The 25,075-nt window shown below is 37.1% G+C and overlaps 1 protein-coding gene across 1 annotated transcript in view; it reads right to left on the bottom strand.

Moving 5' to 3' along the window:
- TMEFF2 (transmembrane protein with EGF like and two follistatin like domains 2) overlaps positions 1-23,993 on the bottom strand; it is a 250,820-nt gene extending 226,827 nt beyond the window's left edge. The window contains exons 1-4 of the mRNA XM_027125399.1: positions 22,636-23,993; positions 20,150-20,259; positions 12,469-12,598; positions 7,231-7,257 (exon numbers count right to left, since the gene is read on the bottom strand). Coding sequence (XP_026981200.1) covers positions 7,231-7,257; positions 12,469-12,598; positions 20,150-20,259; positions 22,636-22,807 — 439 coding nt within the window. The 5' untranslated portion in view covers positions 22,808-23,993. The remainder of the gene's footprint in view (positions 1-7,230; positions 7,258-12,468; positions 12,599-20,149; positions 20,260-22,635) is intronic.
- Positions 23,994-25,075: the final 1,082 nt, after the last annotated feature.

The following is a 25,075-nucleotide window of genomic DNA, read 5'->3' as shown; positions in this document are numbered from 1 at the left end:
GCAGGGGACACGGGTTTGAGCCCTGGTCCGGGAAGATCCCACATGCCGTGGAGCAACTAAGCCCGTGCGCCACAACTACTGAGCCTGTGCTCTAGAGCCTGCGAGCCACAACTACTGAGCCTATATGCCACAACTACTGAAGCCTGCACTCCTAGAGCCTGTGCTCTGCAACAAGAGAAGCCACTGCAATGAGAAGCCCACGTACCGCAATGAAGAGTAGTAGTCCCCAGTCACCGCAACTAGAGAAAGCCTGTGTGCAGCAACAAAGACCCAATGCAGCCAAAAACAAAATAAATTAAATAAATAAATTTTAAAAAAGAAAAAGTTATCAACACAAGAAGAAAAACAATGTGTAACTATGTGAAGTAATGTATGCTAACTAAGCTTTAAAAAAATTAAGTATATGAAATAACTTACAGTGAATACTTATCAAAGAAAAGAAATGGGATTAGGGAAGGGAGATGAAGGGGAAAATTAATAGAAGAGAATTGATGACAAACTATTATAGACTGATGAGTATGATTAACTTAGATAACAGACCACCAAAAAAACCCACAGGGGTTTGAGTACTACACTGAATAGAATAGATGGTTTCAGAAATAAAAATGAGAGTGGGAAGGGGGTAAGAAGATGGCATAATGAATCTCATATGATTGTTGATAGGATTTATGATTTATATAAACCACAGACTATGGGATCTGTCTGATATAGACATTGCAAACAGCTACTGCAAGAGGTAGGGTAATCTTGTAGACTATAGTCTCCTTCCTTCTTAAAATTCAAGGACTGGCTTAGTTAACATATGTACTGTTGTTGGCATTGTGGGTAAAATGCTATTTTTTTTCTGATTATCATCCACACAGCCAAAGATTGCTGTTGTGATTAAATAAGTTAATGTTATGATAGTGCTTTTTATAAACCATAGAGCATTTTACAAACAATTATACCTGAGTTAGGCATTCTTATGGATTTATCTAATTCATGCTCTGACATCAAGCAGAACGATAATAAAATCTTTCCATCTATTTTAAAAGAATTTTTCTAAAGAGTTCAAATTCCCTTAGAAGAGCTCTGCAATGCTTAGCATCCTGATGAAAAGTCTTCCTTGTAAGTATACTGAATCCCTCAAATTGTGAATCCCTCCCATTTCTTCTTTTTTAGATTTCTATGGAAGCAATATGCCTGCCATTGTAGTTTTAAGAATTATTTACTGTTTTGAATTTTAAAACGTTATCCCTTATTTCTTATTTATCTTATAGAACTGCAGTTCCTTTCATATCAACACTATGATTTCAGTCCCCTTCAAGGTGCAGAGCTAGCTATCTCCTCTAAATACTGTGGTTGGATTCGTAGAGTTCTTATTATCTCAGCATCAGTACTTTAGACCATGAACTTAAAAATCACTAATTTAAAGATCCAAATTTCTAATTAAACCCTTCAGAGAAATTATATTCTTAGAGTAAATGGGAAAAAAGAGCAAAGGTAACAAATTCTTTTAATTTCATTTTTTGGATTCCAAAGTTCTTTGTTTATTATAAGTTTTAGTTTATTATAACCATCTTTACTATAAGCAGATATTATTCTCCTTTACCAATAAAGTAAATGAATCTCTAAGGAGCTTGAGAGTAAAATCAAATAGGTATCCTTCAAGCCAATTAAAAATCTAGAATACAAATTACCTGATTCTTAACCCAAAGCCATGTCTACCACACTGCACACAATGATTACATCTATTTTCCTAGATATGGTCTTTAAAAACCCAAATGGGTGATTCAGAAAAAAATGTTTGTGGCATCCATTTCACATTCCCAAGCAATCTTCCCTGGAAATTCAATCAATTATTACCGTTCTACTGGGAAAAAAATGTTACTTTTAAGATGGTAGTTATGTGTGAAGACAAAGTACAGCCATGTTGGTAACAAAGGCTTCTTCTCCTCCCTTTTCAGTTTCCATCATTCTCACTTCGTTTCCCTCCTTCTTTTATATTTTTCCAATTTCATGTTCTATTATCTTCATTCATCCTACCTTTATATTTTTCCAATTTCATTTTCCATTATCTTCATTCATCCTACCTCTATTTCATTACTACATCACAATATTGTTTCTCTTTGAGGTATAGAGAAAGCAAAATGGATTCTACTCCATGAAAACCTGAAATAAATTTCAATTGTGGTTCAGGTATCTATAAACTCATCTCCAGGCAGAAGAGTAGCTCTAAGGTGTAGGACAGCAAACGCAAGGATAGTTTCTGCTTCCTCCCCGTATGTATTGCCCTGAAAAAATCTCAAACCTTTCATACGTGGTAGAATTTTTTAGTTGAATCAGTATTTCAGATGAAGTTGCTTACAACTGACACCTGTCAGACTTTGGCTGTAATGTGTACCCAATGGAGAAAATACATGGTGAGGCACATTGTGCTTGCCAGAACTTGACCATGACAGTAAGGTGGAGAAGGTACGGATTGAGGTCAGGAAAGGGGATGGGTATAGCAACATGGAAGAAAACATTACTTAGCCTGATATAAGAATATTTTATGGAATGAATATTCAATTCCTTGTTATTTATAGTATACTTAACAATTTATTTCTACAGGGGATTATTTCTCTTTTGATAATTAGAATCATAATTTTCCCATTGTGTGATAAGAAAAGAATTTACATGTAAATCTCCTTGAATGTAAAGAACTGTGTCATATTCAGCTTTACAGCTCCAGAAACCTTACCATGGTCCTCAGGTTATAGGAGGCTTGTTCAATTTGACTTAATTTCTGAATAGCATCAAATCCACATTAGAAACAATGCACATTAGAAAATTAGAAAGAATTTTTAAAAAATAATTTAAGTTCTCAAACTTGTTACAATACTGTTTTCTAGTTTTTAGCAATCTACCTATCAGAAACAGCCTAGGGTTGACAGTTTGTTGCAATGTAAATATTTCTTGTTCTATCCAAAGTATATATGAAATAAATGTCTTAATTGTGTACATCCAAGTAATATTATACAAAGATAATTTGCACAGGACAATTTTGCATTAAATAGAAACATACTATAACCGATTCTGTGCGTTAAAGTCATCATAATAACAATTATCTGGATTATTAAAATAAAAATCAGACTTTATACAAATAATGAATGTAAATTTAATTTGATTTGTTGCTGTACATATCTGACATTAATCTCTTAGTTAAGAGATTAATTATTAAAGAATTCTCTTAAAACTATATAATTGTATAAGTTGTATAAGTAGGCCCAGTGCTTCATTTTACCTCATGAATTAAAAATATACCCACTGTATCTATGCTGTATCTCTTAGAGACATTTTATTTATACAGACATTATCATACAACTCCCCATAAGATGTTACTAAAATTTAATCGTGAATTCTTCCAGACTTCTAGCAGGATAATATATTTATAATTATTTTAATAGTTAAAATATAGTTGTTATTTTACTGGACTTATTTTTTGTTTTTAGGGGTCTATCAAAAGTCTAGTTATTCCAGAAATAATTGTTAAGAGTAACGGAAAATATTAATGGTCTTATCTTTATAAAATGACTGAAAGACTATGAAAGAAAAGCAGGTGTTAAAAACTATCCCTTGATCACCCACACACCCTTAGATTTTGAAAGGAGGCTCCTTTAATACTTCTTTCTTACTGCAGTGTTTGTTGCTTAAGGAAGTCTGTGGGTGGAGAAGATGTTATTAACACACACCTGTTTTCTTATTTACAGCATTCAATCTCCACACATATAAGTCCTTGAAACACCAACCCCTTTCTTTCTACTACTTTCTGAAATTCTTTGGAATTTGGTCCACATATGACCACATATTACCTTCCTATCGGACGCATATATAATTAGTTATAATTTATCCTGAATTGATTTTTAGAGTATGAGGCTATCCAAAAGATTCTTTGATGTAGATGCCTTTCCAACTAAATATTTTTGTTTAAAAACAAAGAATTCCATAAATAGCTGGTCTTATGTTCAAAACTAATAATGCAAAAGTATTCTTTGTATTAATGAGTTTTCTTAAACACTAAAAGAAGAGGATACAGTCACTGAAATGGGAAAAGCCAACCTTTAAGATTTGTATGCAGTATTTGTTTCTTATTACTCTACAAATTACCTTGATGAATGAATGCACATTTTGCAGACCATGTTGAAGACACGGTAAACATGTTTTACTAAGTAAAGTAATAAGCCCTTTGAATTGTTTCATCTGAATAAACAAATCGATGGTTAAAGATTTTTAAACCCTCTATAAAATGTATACAAACAAGTTAACGTAAATTTTATGAAACATTTAGATCCCTTTTATATTGTAGTAAAAATGTTCCCTCAAGTGCAGTAAATGACAGATATGCCCTTGTGCAAATAAGCTAAATTTAAATTATTTTTAAAATAATCAGGTCTAATCTTCAATGCTAATGTAATGTTTATTTGTTTAAGAATATAGGACAATCTAAAAAGTAAAAATTGACGTTTTTAAAGTGATTTTGGATTTGGAGGTTTAATGATATCATTTATGATAGTCATACATATAAGTGTTTTCCAAATAAAATTGTTCACTTCATTATTCAGATCAGTGCACTCCATTTGGGAATTATATTAACTTTTGTTAAAAGAAATTAGAAAAATAACCATTAACCATCCAAAGTGCTTGCAAAGATGCCCCAATTATTAACCAAATACACGTTATTGAGAATATATCCTACAGAGACCAGTTAGAACGATCACTAGCTAGAATTGTTGGATTAACCAAACAATCACAGGTAATTCAATCACTTCTGGTTAATTCAAAGGAAACTGATTCTGGCTCCTCTGATATTTTGGTAATAGGAACTCGGTCAGAATACAGAGCAAGTCCATCCTCTGTATAGCAGAGGTAGCAAGTCAAACGCACTTGATGTACAATCCGAAGGATATGTGAAATGGAATTGTGCAGGTCACTCTATGTTTTGGGGTTCTAGTTATTAAGGTTTTTGTCATTTTGTATTAGAGTAAAAAAATTACAGAAAATTAAAACCATTAGTATTTCAGAGCAAAGTAACACATAGACTAGAAAAAATTAATTCAGTAAAAACAAAACAAAAACACTGTTGTGTCTCTGATTAAAAATGAAAAAGGATTATGCAGTTAGGAGTAAATACTCGTTTGCCGCAACTTCCAGAACAACAACTCTTTAAAAAGAATACAACTCAGAATTAAATGGGTTATATGCTTTTTTTCTTCTCAGAGCAAGGGTTATATGCTTTTTTTTCTTCTCAAAGCAATTATCTCTTAAGAAGTTGCTTTGTTTTTTTTGTTTTTCTCCAAGTTACTATAAAAAGCTATAATTGAAAGGAAGAGTAAAAATAAAAAAGGAGAAAAAAATAAATGCAAGTAGTTTCTAACTAATATATGAAATTTAAGTTATAAATGTCATATTCATGAAATTAAAATGATTTCCTAAAAAATCACCTTATTCAGATCACAAGATAAAATAATGAACCTAAGATTTCAATATAAAATGCAACAAGGAAGAGTGAGGTTTTCACTGTCAATTGCCTGTGCTAATTACAGTGAACAAAAAACTGGAAACTAGGGTCTGAAAATCCACTACACCTTATTATTAAGAAAATTAAGAAATGATGTATGATATGAGGAGAAGACTCAGAAAAACGTATACCATGATGCTTTAACAAAAGGAGCAACGAAGACACTCTGTTTTGTTTTTAAAGATGCTAAAAAATTAACGAGACACTGTGTGAACAGTGGAACAGTTGAAACAACACAGTACCTGCCAAATTAAGTAGTCTATACATAAAACTAAACAGCTGGGAAATATATAGAATTTTGCATAGAACTGCTTCCTTCTAAAATCAACATTTAAAAAAATTGATTAATTTCTTAATATTCCAATAGTGAAATATCTACTCAAGGAACTATCTTTTTTCCTTTCTTTTTCTCTTTAAAATTTAATTTGCCTAGAGCTCTTCTTTTCAAAACTTCTAGGGAAGTTTTTTTAGGAATACTATATTAATCAGCTAGTGAAAAAAAATTATTAGAAATAGTAAAAGACTGTCTTAACATTAAATGACAGCCTAATGTCATATGCCTAATAACATGGAAATAAATTCATACTCTCATGGTACTGAATCTTGACTCCTATTCAGTTTTAATCTTTATGAAAAAAAATTGTGCTCCAATATGCTGCTCTAATTTTATTCTCTGGGTGTTGCTTATTTGAACTAGTTAAGCCTTTCATTCATTATATAGGGTGACTTAATAAATTTTTAAAGTGTTGCCCAAACCAGATAAAGTGAGCAGTAGAGATCTGACTTTCCTGACTCCAAGGTCTTCTTTTCCTCATCTTTTATCAAATTCTTCATTTAAAAACTAAAATTTACTTGAAACATACATTTAATCATTTTATACAAGGCCTTGAGAGAATGTTTATGTTTTACTCATTCTATTTTCATTATTATTGTTGAAATTATATTTAGTTGTTTCTATTTTTTCTTGTTGTGTATAAAGGTAGAATCTTGTTTGGATTTCATTTGGAAAAGCAGTTTGGGAAATTTACAATGAAGGTTCAATCCATAAATAAAATCTTATTTGACAGTAAGCATGTCAGATCAAATTTTAAAAGTTTCTGCCTGTCTCTTATCTTACATACTTCTTTAAATGCACAACTAAATCATTAAAACATATGTCTTGTTTTAGTAAAAATAACTATAGATTAATTTAATCAGAGAAGTAAAGACACTATCTTATTTTCACTGGCTTAAAGTTTATCTTTTTTACTTTTATGAACTAAAGCTCCTTCAGTTTCAAACTATTAATTTGATAATTATGTTCTTATATACATGATAGTTATGTATGTGTTAATATCAGCACCTTGTAATTATATATTTTAAAAACCCAATATTTAAATTATTTTCTCATGAGTTTTCTGTCCTGCCAAATATGCTTGGAGGCTTCTGTTAGGAAGTTTGACATGCAAATTTATCTCAAAGTTAACTCAAACACAAACACATAAATGAATGTGATATATTCATAAATATATCAAATAATTTACATGGTATATACATTTACTTAGTATGGAGAATGATTTTTTTTGTCTTCCCTTTCCTAGAATGCAAAATGTGAATTCATCTCAGATATTTGTTATGGCAAACACATAAGTAAATATCCATGAATAATATCCACATGTAAATCTTCAAATATATAAAAAGGCAAATCCTACCTCCATCTCCAGATCCTGATCCTGCATCTGCGGGGAAAAAAGGAAATAATTTGTTTTTGCTCGAAAAACATCTTCAAAAAATGTGTATGACTTTATTTAAAAAAATTCATGTTTATTTTCTCCATTAATATGGTACTATAATTTTAAAAATTACTAATATTTAATTTGAAAAACATATTCACATCAATCTAATTTCTATACTGTAACTTATAAAATAAATTCCTTATTATTTTCATTCTTAAACTTCATGAACAAAGTATTATCTAGCTTTGGAATAATTCCTAAACTTGACTATGTTAAAACTTCTCATTTTTATTTTAATCAAGATGAATTTGGTGCCTTTAACACAAAAAATTAAAAATGAGATACTTATAGCAATCAGTGAGACTTAGAATTAAACAGTCTAAGACTTGTGGCAAATAAACACATAATTAAGGCTTATATTCTTGTACATTGCATTACAAAGGGAAAAACAGTTTAAAATGAACATCTTTTTATATAGAGATAATATGTTTTCCAAATTCCACAATTGTGGATGAGTCTATATGCACCCAAAAGCATCTTTCAGTTTTGAAATCAGTGGAAGAGTGAGCTTAACTTTTGCCTTTGTGATTAAAAGTGGCTATACCCTAGGTGATGCTGGCAGAAAAGACAATAACCTCCCTCTGTCTTTCTCTTTGTCCGTGTCTCTCCCCTCCCTCCCACACAATTACAACTCCTGAAAATTGTCAATTTCTGAGAACTCATTTCCCAGAAACACTCAATTTCCTAGTTTAGAGTCAAGACCATGGAGTTTCCATTTGCTTCCACCTGTTAAGTGGAGACATCATCTTCCTTTTGTCTCCCCACTTCCTTCCATTCTAAATACATTTGGCTATGTATTTTTAATGTTAATACTGGGAAATAAGACTAATACTAGTATTCTTTGTCTGATATGTCCTCAGTTTACATTGAAATCTCAACCAGCGTTCAAGACCTATATCAAATGTCATTTCTACGAATTAGTGTTTGCTGTTGTAGACCAATTAAAATAAACTACTACTTTTACTTGTTTGCCTCCATGACACTTTGTTGAGAGGCACTCATAGAAAGAGGCATGATGTATGAAAATCTACAGAAGGCTGACACAGGGAAGAATGGATGCCTCCCCAGTAGTTTTCTTTGTCATTATGTTAGACATTAGCACTGTCATGAAGGAGCAGCAGTTTGAATTGTCAGCCTTGGTGGAGACCCAGACTAACTTAATTCACAAGGTTTAACCCTTTATTAAATCAGAACATCAAGTCATTAACTGCTTACATGACTAAGAAGCAAGTCACTGGGCCAGGCTATCCTTTCTTTAAAGGCAAGCTAATTGGTAAAACAATTTATAATAAAAACCCTTCTTAGTAAATGTAGACTCAAATAAGGATTCTAATAATATGATTTGATTGTTTTAAGGTAACAGATAAAGAAAGGCTGATACATTCATCTCTATAATAGGAAAATAGTCCTGTCAACTGAACTGAGTCCTAAGTCACAGCACAATCACTTTGGACAGGACAGTGCTTGAATGGTCAATATTTGTCAAGTCTCCTTTTTGTATCTTTTTACAGCTAGAATTTTAACTGACTTTATTTGAATTAATTTGAAAGCTTAATTCAGTATTACTTATCAGATCATCAGAGGCTAATAACAGGTTGTACTATTACAGCATTAATACATTCTACCTGTGTTTTAGTTGACTGTGTATAGTTTCTTATTCCTTTCCCACTAAGAGTAAATGTCTTTAAATCAAGAACCATGTCTTGTTTAGCTCTCTATACTTCCACACACATAAGAGAAAATGCATAAAGGCTTATGTATTCCAAGCTCCAAACATACTCATTGGATAACATAAGGAACATTATTCAACCTTCTTAAGCTTATTGGTCCTCTAGTCAATGGGTATAGTAATGTCTATCTCATTGGACTATTTTGAGGATAACTGCACAACAGCACATTTTAAATGCTTATCACTATGTCTAGAACATAATAGTTAAAATTTTGAGTGAACATCTTGCCTATTCATCTATACGTTTTCTGCTAAGTACAAATGGCTGGAGAAAATCAAGAAAAATGGCAGTAGTATTTTGGCTTGTATTCCCCATGTATGTTTCTAAAAATTCAAGGACCATGATCCTTAAGACAATTTGTGTTTGATTTGACCCAAATTAAGTAGCTAGTGAAGAAAGGAGGAATAGGCTGAAAAAAAATGGTCACTTAAGTCCATGGCATCATTATAAAATAGTGATGGGGGGCTTCCCTGGTGGCGCAGTGGTTGAGAGTCCGCCTGCCGATGCAGGGGACACGGGTTCATACCCCGGTCCAGGAAGATCCCACATGCCATGGAGCGGCTGGGCCCGTGAGCCATGGTCGCTGAGCCTGCGCATCCGGAGCCTGTGCTCCGCAATGGGAGAGGCTACAACAGTGAGAAGCCCGTGTACCACAAAAAAAATAATAAATAAATAAAATAATATAGTGATGGGAAGTTTTAATGGTTTCTTCACTATAAAATGAATCATCTTTGCAAACCAGAGACAAGTAGCCTACTAAAGCCTTATTAGTGAGACAGAAACACCTAAGAAAAGAAGTCATGCTGTTGCACCTGAATCTGGGCTCCTAGTCAATACATTTCTTATAAGGCAAAAAAGTGAAATTGACAGTGAGGCTATTGAGCAGACTGCCCAATAGGAAGCCATTTTCCAGACAAAAAATGATTTGTAAGTTCAATGAAATGTAATAAATATAAAGTTTTATCTTCTACTGCCTTTTATTCCTAGAGATCACAACTTGTCACCTCCATTCAGTGTCAAATAGCATTAAAAAAAAAAAAAAAAAGGAGGGCTTCCCTGGTGGCTCAGTGGTTGAGAGTCTGCCTGCCGGTGCAGGGGACACGGGTTCGTGCCCTGGTCTGGGAAGATCCCACATGCCACAGAGTGGCTGGGCCCGTGAGCCATGGCCGCTGAGCCTGCGTGGCTGGAGCCTGTGCTCCTCAATGGGAGAGGCCACAACAGTGAGAGGCCCACGTACCGCAAAAAAAAAAAAAAAAAGGAAAATCTATGAAGAAAAGAATAAGAATCTCTTTTAGAACAAAAGTCAGAACTCCAATTTATTTACAGTCAGACCTGGTTAATCAAAATTACTTTGGTCCCGCCATCATTATTCAGATCAAAACTTTTAGATTTACAAGTCAATGGAAGATGCATTCAGCAAGACCAACTTACTAATTAAATCCTGCAAAATATAAGTCTGTGAATAAGCTAGGGATGGATTACTCAGTTGTGATTAAATTTTCTACTTAGTCAAGTGTTTATTTTCATAGTACAACCAACACATTAGGGACTAGAATGGAAAGACTGAATGAATCAGAAGAATGTGACTGCATGTGCTGACAAGAACTTGGAGGCTGGAAAGTAAGAAAGAGAGATTTTGCTACCATTGTTAGCCAACCTATAACTTCATGACTGCTTATTGTGACTACTGCCCACTGATCCTCATTGGCTATTGTCAGAGACACACAGATATCCTACGTGATCTTGAATAAGCAAATCCATTCCTCAGTACTCTCTAGTATTTGCCTACATCACTCCTGGTCTAATAACCCTCACATGTTGCTCTTACTTCATGCATTACTCCTCACTCATAGATTGAATGGCAAGGATCTGTTAGCTCTAGCAAATAAGCAAGTGATGCACCAGTCCAACTTGCCTCCCAGTCACCTTTGCAGGAAGGACATCCACATTGTGAGGCAAAGAATCAAATAGGAGAAAAGACTACTTAAAAACCAAAACCAAAACGAAAAAGCGTACATCATTGTTCATGAGGAATGATACCTTTCTCTTCTGCTAATTCTTAGAAACTTCGGTAGTCACCAGTACAACCTGGAACATTGTCAACTGCTAACAATCAATAGGCCTAAGATAATCTTTTAAAGCAGAAGTCTCCAACCTTTTCGGCACCAGGAACTGGTTTTGTGGAAGACAATTTTTCCACGGATGGGGGTGGGGGGGATGTTCAGGCGGTAATGCGAGCGATGGCGAGCAACGGGGAGCGGCAGATGAAGCTTCGCTGGCTCCCCCTGGTCTGTGGCCCAGGGGCTGGGGACCCCTGTTTTAAAGAATATGAGACTTTCTCTTGCTCATTTACCCCTCTGCCCCAGCCATCATACACATAATTTTAAATATAATTCCCTAGAATAGAAATACCTGTTATCTGAGAGAGACTTTCAATAAAATAGATCTTTCTTGATACTATTCTATATTTCCATTTTTGAAGAAAGTCCTTATATCAATATTATTTTTCTTGAATATGCTTATACCATCTAATTCCTCAGAAATTATGACTTTCCAGGAAGATGTTTATTTGCCATTAAGAACAGCTATCAAGGGACACTAAAGTTTCTTTAATATATGTGATTTTAGTGTTTCAAGCCTAACCTGAAAACTCAGCTTCATTTTACAGCATGGCTTTAAAAAGTTGAGCTGTATTCCTCTTTTTTTTTTCCTTCCTGTAATGCTATTCAGCTCTAATAACCATTGTACTCAAAAGGAAAACCTGAAAAACCAAAGAGCCTATGAAGTCACTCTTCTTCCTTACTTTCTTTAGAGCATTCTTGGTACAATATAACTAAAAAGCTTTGTGGGAGCCCAGGCTGACTGTGTCAGAAAGGACAGATGTCATTAGAAGTCATGTCTATCACCAACACATTCTTCAATATAATCAGCTCACTGTTAAGAGGAGTATTTTGTAGGGCTGCTAAGGTTAGACACATCTTAACTTCCAAACCCAAATCTGCAAACTGCCTTCCACCAGACGATCCTATTGTTACAAACAAACAATCAATCAAACAAACAAACAAACTTTATTCATGCATAGATAAGTTTCTTATGTTTGGAAGCTAAGCAGTCAATCTAGATTTCTAATTATGTTATTCAGCTGTCTGTACTTCATTAAATAACATACATATTAAAATCTACCAATGTTCTTATGGTACATTTATCTTTCTTCCAGAAGTGACTTGAAATGTAAAAAGACATAGAATAAGAATAATGCATACTTTGTATGAAAGAATAAGAGGCTTGTCTAGCTAATAATATATAGTCTGGATTGTTTATTTGGATAACGATAAACAGGCCATAACGTGAAAAGCAAGACATGGTTTTTGGATTCAGAATCCATTCCGAAGGTTTTCGGGAGTCTTCAGGATCACATACATACCTGTGGCACATGATCCTTCAGACACCACCAGTATCTCACTCTGCTGTTTGCACGCAGCCTGCCGCAGGTAACACTCATTCTGGTAGCTCTCCCCATTGGAGCCACACACAGGCACATAGTCACTGTTGCACTGGGGAGCACACAGATGTAAGCCTATGGTTAGTACTGGAGTCTGCATGCCTCTGACATCTTGAACAGAAATCATCATTTACAAAAGAAAGTACTTGTCTTCATTTTCAGTGATCCCCCTTGTATCCAGCAAGTCTTTGACCTTGTACGGACACCATTCAAAGATACACAAAAGCAATGTCAAGTCATCTGATTCAGATAGGGGGAAAAAGAGCTTCTAAACTGATCGGGCAATTCCAACAAAGTGATAGCACAAGCAATAATAAAAAGATATAACAACAAATGCATCAATATTATTTAATTTTTTTTCTAATATGTGGCCCATATGGTTTGGTGGAAAAAAATCAGAACATGTTATAGTATTCAAGCTATTCAAAAATAGTGTCTATCTGTGTTTGGAGCAGAAGTATATAGCTGAAATGCCAAAGAATTCAGTTACTCCTTAGTATGTTTTTCCTCTGTTGAATTTGAATCTTTACAAATTTCTAAATATTTGGATAAGACATTTGAATTATTAATTTTTCATATATTTTTAGACCATTGGATATTGATGTAGATACAGTGTAGAAAGAAACAACAGACCATGGGATACAGAAAAAAAAATCAACAACTACTGAACCATATGTAAACTTGATTGACTCTTCAAAAATATGACTTAACCTATATTTCATAAAACAAAAAGTTCATTTTTAAACAACCTCATTACAAAAATGTACACATTTTACAATGGAAATTAGGCAACCTACAGGGTATACTCATGATAATGTGATCACACTCTAAGGCATTAGAGATACTTGGCTGTGTCCTATACCTGCTAATTACGCCACTGATGTGATCATCTACTGATGTGCTACATTGTTTAATTATAACAGATGTAATGATCAAGACAATTATTTATAAATACTCACCCATGCCAGAAACTAAGTAAAACAAATCATACATATACATGTATGTGAAAACACTTTTCTGTTTTCTACTTCTTATTAAAATATTTGGATTTTTGATGTGCTAATTCATAACACATATAAAATAAACCAATAATTTAGTGAGATGGCTAGGGTTTTAATATATATGATAATAAACCTAAAACTCTATCAAAAGTTAAATTCAACTCAAGGATTTATGCAAAAAAGCAAATTCTCAATATGGTTATAATCTGATGATAAAAACCTGAGATTCATTTTCTTACTCTATTTTCTTACGATATCTGTACTTCCTTATCAATCAACCGGTTAGCTCTTGTTCGTTGCCTTTTTGTAATAGCTTAACCATCCTAACCATTTTTTAAATGGTATAAGACAGTGTTCTCTGAAATGACAGTTTTTTGAATCTGACTCTACAGCTATTATTGAAAAACTTAAATATAATTTTTAACTAATAGTTATGTACTATTCTCCTAATAGTAAATTCAAATTGTACGACACTCATAATCACCATAATTGCTAACAAGATAATTTAGATACTAAATCATACCTATTTAGAAATTATTTAAATATGATTAAAATGATTGAAATATTTTAAATATGCCATATTTTTAAAATATTTCTACAGTTTATAATCTAGACATTCTGGAAGGTTCTGTATAATAATTCCTTTCCACAGTTACACTATACGGCTGCCAGACTCAGTCTATCTACATTATTATATTTTAAAAACACTATTTTGATAGGAACTTTTCACTCATGAGGATCTTTAATTCAGTAGGCAATTCACTTCTGACCAGGTGATACCTGTGTAAGGGCTGTCTTTCACAAGCTTTCCAAATATATACATATACCTAAAAACTGACCTACCATAAAACTGAACATCTTTATCACTACTGAAAAATAAAAGGCAATAAGAAAATGTCAGTAAATAGTTGAGTTTTCCAATAAGCAATACTGAAGAGACACCAAATAAATAGAGGTGGTGCTCATGCCAGAACCATGGCCAGGGAGGCAGGTGGATGGACAGGTGCTTGATAAATGGGCTGTGTTCAGTATCAGGGACAGGAGAATGTAGGGAGGATTTATGAGGACCCACTACCACTACAATGGTATCTGAGGACATGGAAGAGGGACAAGAAAGAAGTGACCAGCTGGTAACATATTATAGTCGGTAGACTTGCTGACCTTTTCAGTAGGCAGATGAGAGTCATAATTAGTGTGAACGGCTGGGCTAGTTAGCTTCTCATGCTTGGTTCCTAGCTTCTTGTCCCAGGTTACCTTTTAATCTCCATCTCCAGCCCTGGTTACAATACTTTGCGTGTAGATTACTTGGGCCCATGTTTTCTTCTCTCTAATACCTAGAATTTCTCTATTTATCCTTCTCATCTACTTCTGTAGATTATTCAGATGTAGTCAGAAGATGAGGAGTGAGGGGTGGGAAGTATTTATTATCTCTGTCAAGTGCTAGTACACAATGCTGATATGCATCTTAAAATATCGAATAAACTGATAAAGCGCTCATATGCCACTTCTGAAGGATGTAGTAAGCCAAATGTGAACAGTGCTAAAAACAGAGCTGCCAAGTTCTATGCACAAGCCAAAAGGAAGATTTGTATGGAGTTGAAAAGAGCTTAACTGTAGATAATCAGCACGATGTTTTTGGCCCTTACTACCATGACTTGCACTCATTAAAATGAATAACACATGGAGGAAGCACACTCTAAATCATTAAGGCTCAGGAGTGGAAGTCTGGTCCCAGGTTCTCCCATTTCTCTCACTGCCTTAGTGTAGGACCTTGTGTATATCACTCAAAAATGAAATATTTAACAAGCTTATAGCTTAGTTCCCCCATTCGAAATGGTTAACTGGGGCATTTGGGAGGATTAAGAGTCATGTTTCAAAATGCTTTGGAATACTCTTTTATAAAAAGAAATGTAAATTATGTGCCTTTCATGATATATATTTTAACTAGCAGAGTTACCAGCTAACATCGACACTGAAGCATGCATGTCTAAAATTAGAAAAATAAAGGAACACAGGCTAACCCTAAGTACAAAAAAATAAGCTAACTACTACATTAAAATATGCCAAATTATTGGAAATAATTTTCAGTGGTAATTATGAATACTGCTCAGTTTCAGAGGAAGGGACAGATTCAGATGTTAGGTGACTTGCTAAAGGCCACATAGTTGGCTGGTAAAGAAAAAACAAGACTCAGGGCCAGATGGTTAAGCTCATAAATGTATGTGTTGTCCAAACTTCCTCTCAGGGGAAAAGTGATTCTGCTTCCTTCAGATGTTTTAAATATCTTAAGTTTATTTTCCAAATATGTGTTTTTTCAGTGAATGATTTTGTTCCAAAATGTCCACATTGCTTAAGAAAGCAGCAACACGTCACACCCGTGGATTCAATGAATATATGGAATTTGTTTTGCTACAAATGAACAAAAAATTTATGTGAGAAATTTTTCATACGATGTATTGCTTGTTTGGTTAATAAGAATTTCTTTTAACTGAGATTTCAGCAACTAGAAGCTATGTATAACTTACATTTTATATATTGTCAGCACCTTCCATAGAGTCTGGCATATAGAAGGCGCTCCACAGATGTTAAGTGAATTCTGTTATATTCCCGGTTGTCAAAGGCTTAGGAATAATGGCTTAGGATATGGCATGTTTCTCTTCCAAAAAAGAAAGCGATAAAAAACCCACATATGTCCCAACGCTTTGATCATTCCATAGGTAACTTTTACTTCTCTGTGACTACAATTTTTCATATGGAAATTTTTTTTTGATTTTAAGTGAGTGGGCAGGCCTTTGACTATGGTGAAAGTGACTCTGTGTGACTTCTGAGGCTAGGTCGTTAAAGGATACAGCCTCTACCTGGCTCTTTCTCACTCTCTGGATGCTTGCCATTGAAACCCAGCCACTGTGCTATGAGGAAGCCCCAACTAGTCCAAATGGAGAGATCCACATGGAGAAGGACCAAGGTCCCCAGCTGACAGTCCAGTATATGAGTGAGAGTCCTGAGAAGAGTACAGAAACAAGTCTTTGAGTTCCCTCCCCGGCTCAGCTAACACCAAGGGGAGCAGAGATGAGCTGCTTCCATTAAGCCCTGTCCAATTGCAGATTCATGAGCAAAATAAATGTTCATTGTTTTGAGCCACTAAGTTCTGGGCAATTTGTTATACAGTCCTAGTTACTGGAACAATTGCAGATCTAAAGTGTGGCTTATTAAATGAAAACATTTCACATTTGAATTAAATGATACCTAAAAAACATAAGGCTTCATCATATTTTTAAATTATAAAGTGATCATTGATCATTACATACTAATTGATATGACCAGTGCTATTAATAGCTGCATATGTGTCTTCTTTTCGTCCCCCTTCCTTCTTTTATTCATCCATCCATCCATCCATCCATTCATCCATCCACTGTCTCTAAATTTTCAAACCACAGCTGATTTACCAGAATGACCAGGATATCATTTGGTATATAGAGAGGAAGGTAGGATGCATGAGGTTGCAGGCCATTTCTGGAACTTATATCATCATCCAAGAATTAGTTGTACTACTTTTGATATCGAGTTGTCTACAATAAACTGGTACTTTTGTTGTTGTTATAGTGTTTTTATTTGCATGTATAATGTCCTAGAAAAAATTAGATTGGTGTCAAAGGACCTAGGTTCTGGCTTTAGGATCACCACTTAACGGTAAGTTATTTATATTTATGGGTCTTAATTTCCTTATCTGTAAAAGGAGGAGAAAATAATTACCTCACTCAATTGTGAGAAACAAATGAGATAACATGTTTGAAGGGTAGAATATGCTTATCATAAATCATCTAAGAGAAGTGAAGATAAATATTTGTTCACCTTAGTGCTCCAATTTTAATCCAAACTGCAAAACATAGATTATACACTCATATACCCACTTCTCTTTGAAATTTATCTCTCAGCCAGAAAGACCACATTTGGCACCCATTTTGAATAGAAGAATCTGGACCTGTTTCTGAAAGCAGGAGAAACAGAGTAGATGACCTAAGCTAGTTTAGAACAGTATATAGAAAAATAGATTTTTCAGGACATCTGCCTTTTCATCAGACTGGGAAACAAAAATTTCTCAAATACATTTGAAAGTATTGGAAAGTACTGAGTCAAGATACTCTTAGCTTAAAATACCTATTATTCTTTCACAATTTGTGATCTTGAACTTAATTCTGCCACTCTCTATTCCTGGTATGTACAGAGTCTAAATTTTCCACTAGGGAAATGTTTATTTTCTCCTGACAACTTTGCAACACACAAACTAATAGCAGCAGTAATCTAGTAGTAAATTTAAAATGCAACAGGCATTAGGAAAAGGAAATTTACATTTTAGTTTCTTATTCAAACTTGCATTCACTCCCCCTACCCCCTGCAATCTATACCACTCAACGATTATTTAAATTAATGACAAATGTAACTGGCTGACCGAATGCGTAAAAAACATAAATATCTTTGCTGATAAAAGTTATACCAAAACCCTCTGTGCAACCTGAAAACTGAACACAATTTCTTTAATAAGAAAATTATAAATTTTCTTTTAGTAGCATGCATCCATTTAGAATTTTGTGAACTCCTCTTTTTTTTTTTTCTCTTGGTGAATCTTGTTTTAATTATGGCTTTCCATTTGAGGAACATTCTTCTTGGTTCATTTTATACTGTATATGAGTTCACTTCTTATGTCTACCCATGGTTACAAAAATAAGAAAAATTTCTGGGAATTACAAACTTAAAAGGGAAAAATCCACAAAATCCTGTGGGCCTTTAACTACTGATTTATCCAACTATATTTTCCCCTTAGTTAATGTTTGTATGAAGTATGACTTGCAGAGTTCTTATGCTCCATCTCTCTCAAGTAGTTCACTGAAAGAACATAATTACATTGTTCAGTATGGCTAGAGACCTTAGAAATTGGTGTTGCATGAATATTAAATATGCATTAATATTTCCAACACTATCGTATGGTCTAATGACTGTAACCTGGGCACAGCAATACTTACCCACCAGGTGGTGGTGCACTTTACAAATATCAGATGTTTATTACTTTTCTTAGGAAGAAAAAAATGTCCAAGAAGTTTCTAGCTTAACTATAAACCATTCAAAACCATATTTAAATGTGAATTCCCTTCTTTTTCTCACTGGGAGGTTGAACTTAACCTAAAATATTTAAATTTCATCAGCAATTCTAAATATTACATACAGTTGGTCCTCCAAATTTGGGGGTTCCAAATCCGCAGATTCAAACAACTTCAGATAGAAAATATTCGAGAAAAAAAAATTCCAGAGAATTCCAAAAAGCAAAACTTGAATTTTCCACTTACATAGCATTTACATTGTATTTACAATGTTTACATTGCATATACATTGTATTATAAGTAATCTAGAGATGACAAAGTATACAGGAGGATATGCATATGTTATATATAAATTCTACATAATTTTATATAAGAGACTTGAGCATCCTTGGATTTTGGTATTTGTGGTGGTCCTGAAACCAATCCCCATGGATACTGAGAGACAATTGTACTATAACAAATTTTAGACCAGAATTTAAGTTCTAATATTTTATTTGTTTTATAGCCTTTTTAATTTTTTTTTTAAAGTTTTGCTTACAATCTTGGAAAAATTTTCCCTTATCCCCCGTATATACTTTCATTAATGGGAATATTTTCTAGTTGAACCGTTTGTTAGATTTGATGTGTATTTTAAAAAGTAATTCAACAACACTCGAAGGTGAACGTAAGATATCAGTACAGCATCTCTGATACTTGAATTATAAAAGCATATTGAGAGAAAAAAAGGCTTATACTTCACATGGTAGAAAGCATTTGTTAGATGATGACTATAATAATGACACTGAGTTCTATCTTTAATAAATACTAATAACCTAGTTTTGATAATACCACAACTGCAATCGCTCTCTCTTTTAATTTTTATTTATTTTTTTTAACATGAGACAAAAGAACATCTTCCTCATGTTTATGAAATAACTTTTGTCTATTTGCACTCTTTTGGATTCCTGGGAGATTCAGTTGTAACTGAATGTGGTATCCATGAAAAGTTGACAAATATTAATAAGTGCTGTGATTTCCAAACTAGCATAGTAGTTTTAAAGTCACATTGATAAGGAGTTCATTTAAAAACTTAACCAGATTGCCAGGATAATAAAACCCAAGACCATTAAAACAGAGAAATATGACCGAAAGAAGATAGCCCCAATCAAAAAAAACCAAAAGTATAAATCCACACTTCTAATCCAGCAATGATTTTGACTATTATCCCCAGTAGTTGACTTATAGCATGCATGTTAGAAGGGGCACAGAAACATAATTTTCCTTTGACACACCAAAAGAACAACCTGAAGCTTTCTACCTCCAGTGGCATTTATAACTGTGGCACATACATTTCTCCAAAAAGCTGTGCCTTTTTGACATCAGTTGGCTCTCTTGCCAGTACTTTTGTTTGGTGCCAGCTTTCCTCTTAGCTTGCATAGCTATAAATTGCCAAGTGATGGGCTGTAAAAGATCTCTGCTTTGTCGTCTCATTAATGAATTAGAAGATGCAAATACCAGACTTCTTACCTTGAACTGACAGACGCATGTCACAGTGTCTCCAATTCTTAAACATTCCCCATCAAATTTACAGGTGTTGGTGTCACAGAGGAAGAGATCATTTTCTCTGTCATCATAACCTCAAATTTAAAGAGAACACGCCAGTCATTAAATGTTATAGACTTGAACAAAAAAAGAAATATCTTGAAGCTTTAAAAGAACTGCCCTAAATTTTAATTCCAACAACCACAGCTGTACTGCAAGGTCATTTTTACTGACAAACTAAAAAAATTCTAGTTAAGTGATTAATGTTAGTTTCTTTTTTTCACTATTCTTTTCTAGTCAGTTGTCTTTTAATATGCTTTTTTGATAATGCTCTTTTATTTTAGCTTGGGTTAATACTGGCAGTGGTGGATGAATATTTAACACTTGCTTCTTAGCTTCCTTATTATTTTCTCATTAAGTAGACTATAGTTTATGACCCCCAAACTTCACAGTTTAGAAAAGAGCTGGTGATGGTCTCAGAATGCCTTTTACCATTTCTTTATCTTTAATCATTCTTTTGCTTTAAGGTCTGCAACAACCCCTTATTTGGAATTTTTCCAGACAAAGAGGAAACAAAGCCCCAATAATAAAGATAAACAGGCACAGTGTTTTCTCTGATGGTCTGTCTGGCTCAAATGAAGATTGATCACCTCCAAGTTAACAGGGGTAAAAAGGGGTGCCAGGTTCTTGACAATCTGCCTGGAAAACCAGTTTATTTTCTTTAGTTTCTGCAGATCCTTATAAGATATCTGGTAATAATGAATTTCTTGATTGTCAACCCCAATTTCATATTTAAGTTAGTTAGTTCCTAAAACAGTACCATAGTTAGGGATGAAACAAACTAGTCATGTTGGGCTACAAAGCTATCAACATTCCAAACAATTGATTTTGCAGGTTACTTAATATTCCTATGATAAAGCACCTAAAAAAGTGATTAGGTACCTGCAAAGTGGAACTTAGTCTATCCAAAATAACATATATGCATGCATGAGCCACGAATAAGTTAAAGAAAACATGCTGAGTTTTATAAAAATGCCAAATTTAGAAATTGCAATTTAGAAAGGGCAATATATTGACCCAAATCTAACAAGGTTGCAAATCTCAACTTGTCTTTAAAAAGTGCAAACTACAATAATGTATAATAATTTTCCTTGTGGAATTTACATCAGTAACTACCCAGGACGACATATTCTTTTATCCTATAAGTTACAGTTGGTCATTCCCTCTTCTCCAAAGTTACATACACTTCAGCTCACACACATCCCCGAAAGCCACTTTATTCAGAGCTAGATTCAACTTCCGTGGAATTATATATACAGAAGATGAAAAATTACATACACACTTGCTAAAACTAGAACAGACCAGACCTTGGGGACAATACCCAGGCACGTTAATGCAGTTTAAAATGCCAGTGAAATCACACCACAATTCCGCCGGTAGACTATGGGCTGTCATACTGAAATGCGAAGCTACTCGGACAGTGCAGCAACTCCCATCCTCGGGCCCTATTTAATTAGGAGGCTTCAGCACAGCAAAGCTTGCCAAGCTCTCGCGTTCAGACTCGGAAGGGACCCGAGCAAGCAAGAAGAGCGCCTGACGCACTCCAAGGAAGCTTGCCCAAAAATGGAGGAGTCAGCGCCCAGTGGGGTCAGTTTTGCCCTCCGCCCGCCTACGCGTGAGCCTGCCCGGCCTTGGTCATGCACAGTCCGGCCTGGTAGACGGGCGAATGGTTCTTGTCTCAACTTCCTTCGACCATCTAGGAGCTTGGGGAGGGAGGCAAGAGAGAGGCAATTCGGGGATGCAAAAACAACGTCTTTTGCAGCCAGCTAGAGAAGGAGGATGTGTATGCATGTTTGTGTGTGTGTGTGGAGAGAGACAGAGAGAGACACACACAGAGACAGAGAGAGAGAGGCAGAGAGAGGGTAACTGAATCTCTTGAAACACAAGCTCCTTTAGAATTTCTGTGACCTGGTCTTGAATGCCAGACAAGTGCACCCTCATGGCACTTTTGCCAGTAATCAGTGTTTCCCCTGCAGTCACCATTTGATTTATTGCTTTCTCGCTCGTTCTTTCTCATAAACTTATTTCTCTCTCTTTTTTGCTAGACTTTTTTCTTTAGTGACAGAAAAGGTTCTGTTTTAATGTTTGCCCAAGGATTGGTGCTCTTTTCAGTGAATCCACAAAACCATCCCGTTTAATATTTCTTAAAATCTCCGCAGCTCCGGTTTAAGTGCAAGGATGCAAAGATTCCTACACCTGCACTTTCTGTCCTCCCCAGGACCCCCGCCCCCTTCCTTAGCGGCCTGCAACAGTTCTCTGTGCTCCTCTGGGTGGAGGTCGGTGGTCTCAAGGGTTTGGAGCGGTTGGAGTCGAGGGGCTTGGGGAGACGCACTTGGGGAGGTTGGTCTGTACTGGAAACGCGCGTTTCCTCTGAGGGGTTAAGGGGTCGGGGGCTGGGGTTCTGGACTTACCAGAGCAGTTCCAGCCGGTGGGCGTTTGGCAGTCACTTAAGGAGGTAGGGAAAGCTGCGAGCTTCACTGGGCGGGCTACGATAAGTAGCATTACAGGCAGCAGCAGCAGCCAGCAAAAGCCCTCGCAAAGTGTCCAGCTGCTGCACTGCCGCGGGGACTCCCACAGCACCATGACTAGTTCGCGCAACTCTGCAGCAGCAAACGGCTTCCGAAGAACACAGGATCGCGGGGGTCAGGCAGCGGGCTACTGAGCATCCCGCGGACAGCGGCAGCAGAGGCGGCGGCGGCGGCAGTGGCACCTGACGGGGAAGCAGCAGCCAAACCCGCGCATGATCTCCAGAGTTTCAGCAACATCCAGTGACCCGGCTCAGCCCCGGGAGCGAGAGGGTCGTGCACCGAAAAGCCGCACCGGAGACGAGGTAAGCTGCTGCCATAAGCAGAGGGCTCTGGCAAGCCGGGGCAGCAGGAGGAGACCGGAGTCCAGAGGGAAGAGGAGAGGAGCCCAAGGGGGCTGGGTGGAGGGAGAGTCAAAGCGCCCAGCAGCCTAGCAGCCGCCTCTCGCGCTCTGCCGCCCGCATCCCTCTGGCGTTTGGGAAGCAGCAGGTCCTTAGCCCGCCCGGGATCACGTGGGAAGAGGCAGTCGGGCGTTGATTGGCGGAGCGGGATGCAGGTCCCGGAGGGAGGGGTCGGCGAGGAGGTGCTAGGAGGAGACGACGGCCGACGCCACAGATGGGCTAGCTCACCAGGCGCTGGCCCGAGTGGGGCTAGGCGGGGATGGCTCAAGTGAGAATCGCGGGCTTCAGAGCGGGCGACTCCCACACCTTTAAATACCACCTGCCCTTTCACTCTCCGCCGCAGGACGCCCCCTACCGAGCGCTGGGTCAGATCTCGCGCCCCTCTTCCGTGCGTGACCCCGGGCGGCGAGCGCCCGCCGCGGCTGGGTGGCGTCTCTCTGAGCTGGAGCTGGTGAGGGTGGAGGTGGCTGAGGAGCGGTCGCAGCAGGGAGGAGAGGGGAAAGAGGGCACAGAGGAGAGGGCGTCCTGCTGGCGCCCGGCGCTCTAGCGTGCGGGAGCGCGCCGCCTGGCTCTAACGGCATGCAGCTGGGAATATCGCCGCGGAGAGCCCACGGACGTTTCTCTAGGGAGCAGCAGGAAGCAGGAGAGGGTGAGAGGCGGTGGTGTGAGTACAGCTCTGGCTGGCCTGGAAGAAGCAGCAGTTCCCACAGGAGCCTGCGAACCTCAGGCTGCTCAACGAGCGGGCTCAACCAGCCAGCCAGGCTCTCTCTCCGCGCTCTCTCTCTCTCCCCTCCCCTCCCTGGCCCCTCACAACCCAGAATCAGACCGAGGAGTGGGAGGTTTGAAGCCCTCTCCCCACCAAACATTCGTCTCCAGCCGGGAGCCTATTTGTGCGGCTGGCTGCCTGGGAGGTGCGGGCAAATGTGTTTCGAAGGTCAGATGTGGTCTGGACAGGTGGTCAGAGAGTGGCAGGAAGGGTGTTCTGCATCAGCCACGGCGGGTTGCCGGGCGCATCCGCCGAGAAGCGCCGTCTGAGAAGAGCGGCTCTCTTTGGCGGCGCGGGTTGTGGCCCTGGGAGCTTTACGCGGGTCTCTGCCGGATCGCCAGAGACGTGGGCGAGGCAAGAAGGTCTCACTCGGCAAGTCTCTTGTTCTGCGCCTTTTCTTCTTTGGCCCCAGCCAGCGCCTGGCAAACGGCGTAATAGGACCCGCCTTCCGTCTGCTGCATTCTTCACGCAGTTAGACAACACTCTTTAGCCTTATGGTATTTTAGTCTCTAGTAACGAACGGGACCCAATGCTTCCCGGGACACGGATGGAGAGGAGCATCTTTCTCTCGTGACCCGGGTCGTTGTTGCACAGTGTTTTGGATGAGTTTTCTATGTGATTATTCAGTGTCTTCTATGCTGTGTGATTGTTCTGTGATTCAGGATTTTTTTTTCCTTCTCTTCCCGTACCCTCCTTTCTCTATCCCCCCTCTCTCCCTTCCTCCTCTCCTTCCTTCCCTTCCCTCCCTCCCTCCCTCCCTCTCTCCCTTCCTCCCTCCCTCCCTCCCTTCCTTCCTCTTTCTTCTTTCTGTTTTTCTTTCTTTCCTTTATTTCAAGAGCCCTCATCTCCTCCTTATTTTTCTTTTTAAATCTTGCCTTTCTCCCTCTCCTGTGTCCCTTGAAATTAGAAGAACATTGCGTGATAGCATCTCACAGGCAATTAGCGTCCATTCCCAATCACTTAACAGAGGAACCAATACCCTTTGAAAACAGGGACTATCTATCCTTTGCAGGCTCCACCAGAAACACAAACTATACCCAAGCTATCTTTTTAAGTACTTTAACCTCCAAACTGCTCCCACTTCCTTGCTTTTTAACTTCTCCTTTGAGAGATGTGATCGTGCAGCACCTCAGTGCCTCAAAGAAATTTTTTTTTTTTT

This window comes from Aethalodelphis obliquidens, unplaced genomic scaffold (assembly GCF_003676395.1).
Source record: "Aethalodelphis obliquidens isolate GAN/ISIS:26980383/991018 unplaced genomic scaffold, ASM367639v1 scaffold2, whole genome shotgun sequence".
In the NCBI taxonomy this organism is placed as follows: domain Eukaryota; kingdom Metazoa; phylum Chordata; class Mammalia; order Artiodactyla; family Delphinidae; genus Aethalodelphis; species Aethalodelphis obliquidens.
The sequence above is the reverse complement of the archived record's forward strand: the minus strand, read 5'-3'. Positions and strand labels throughout refer to the sequence as shown.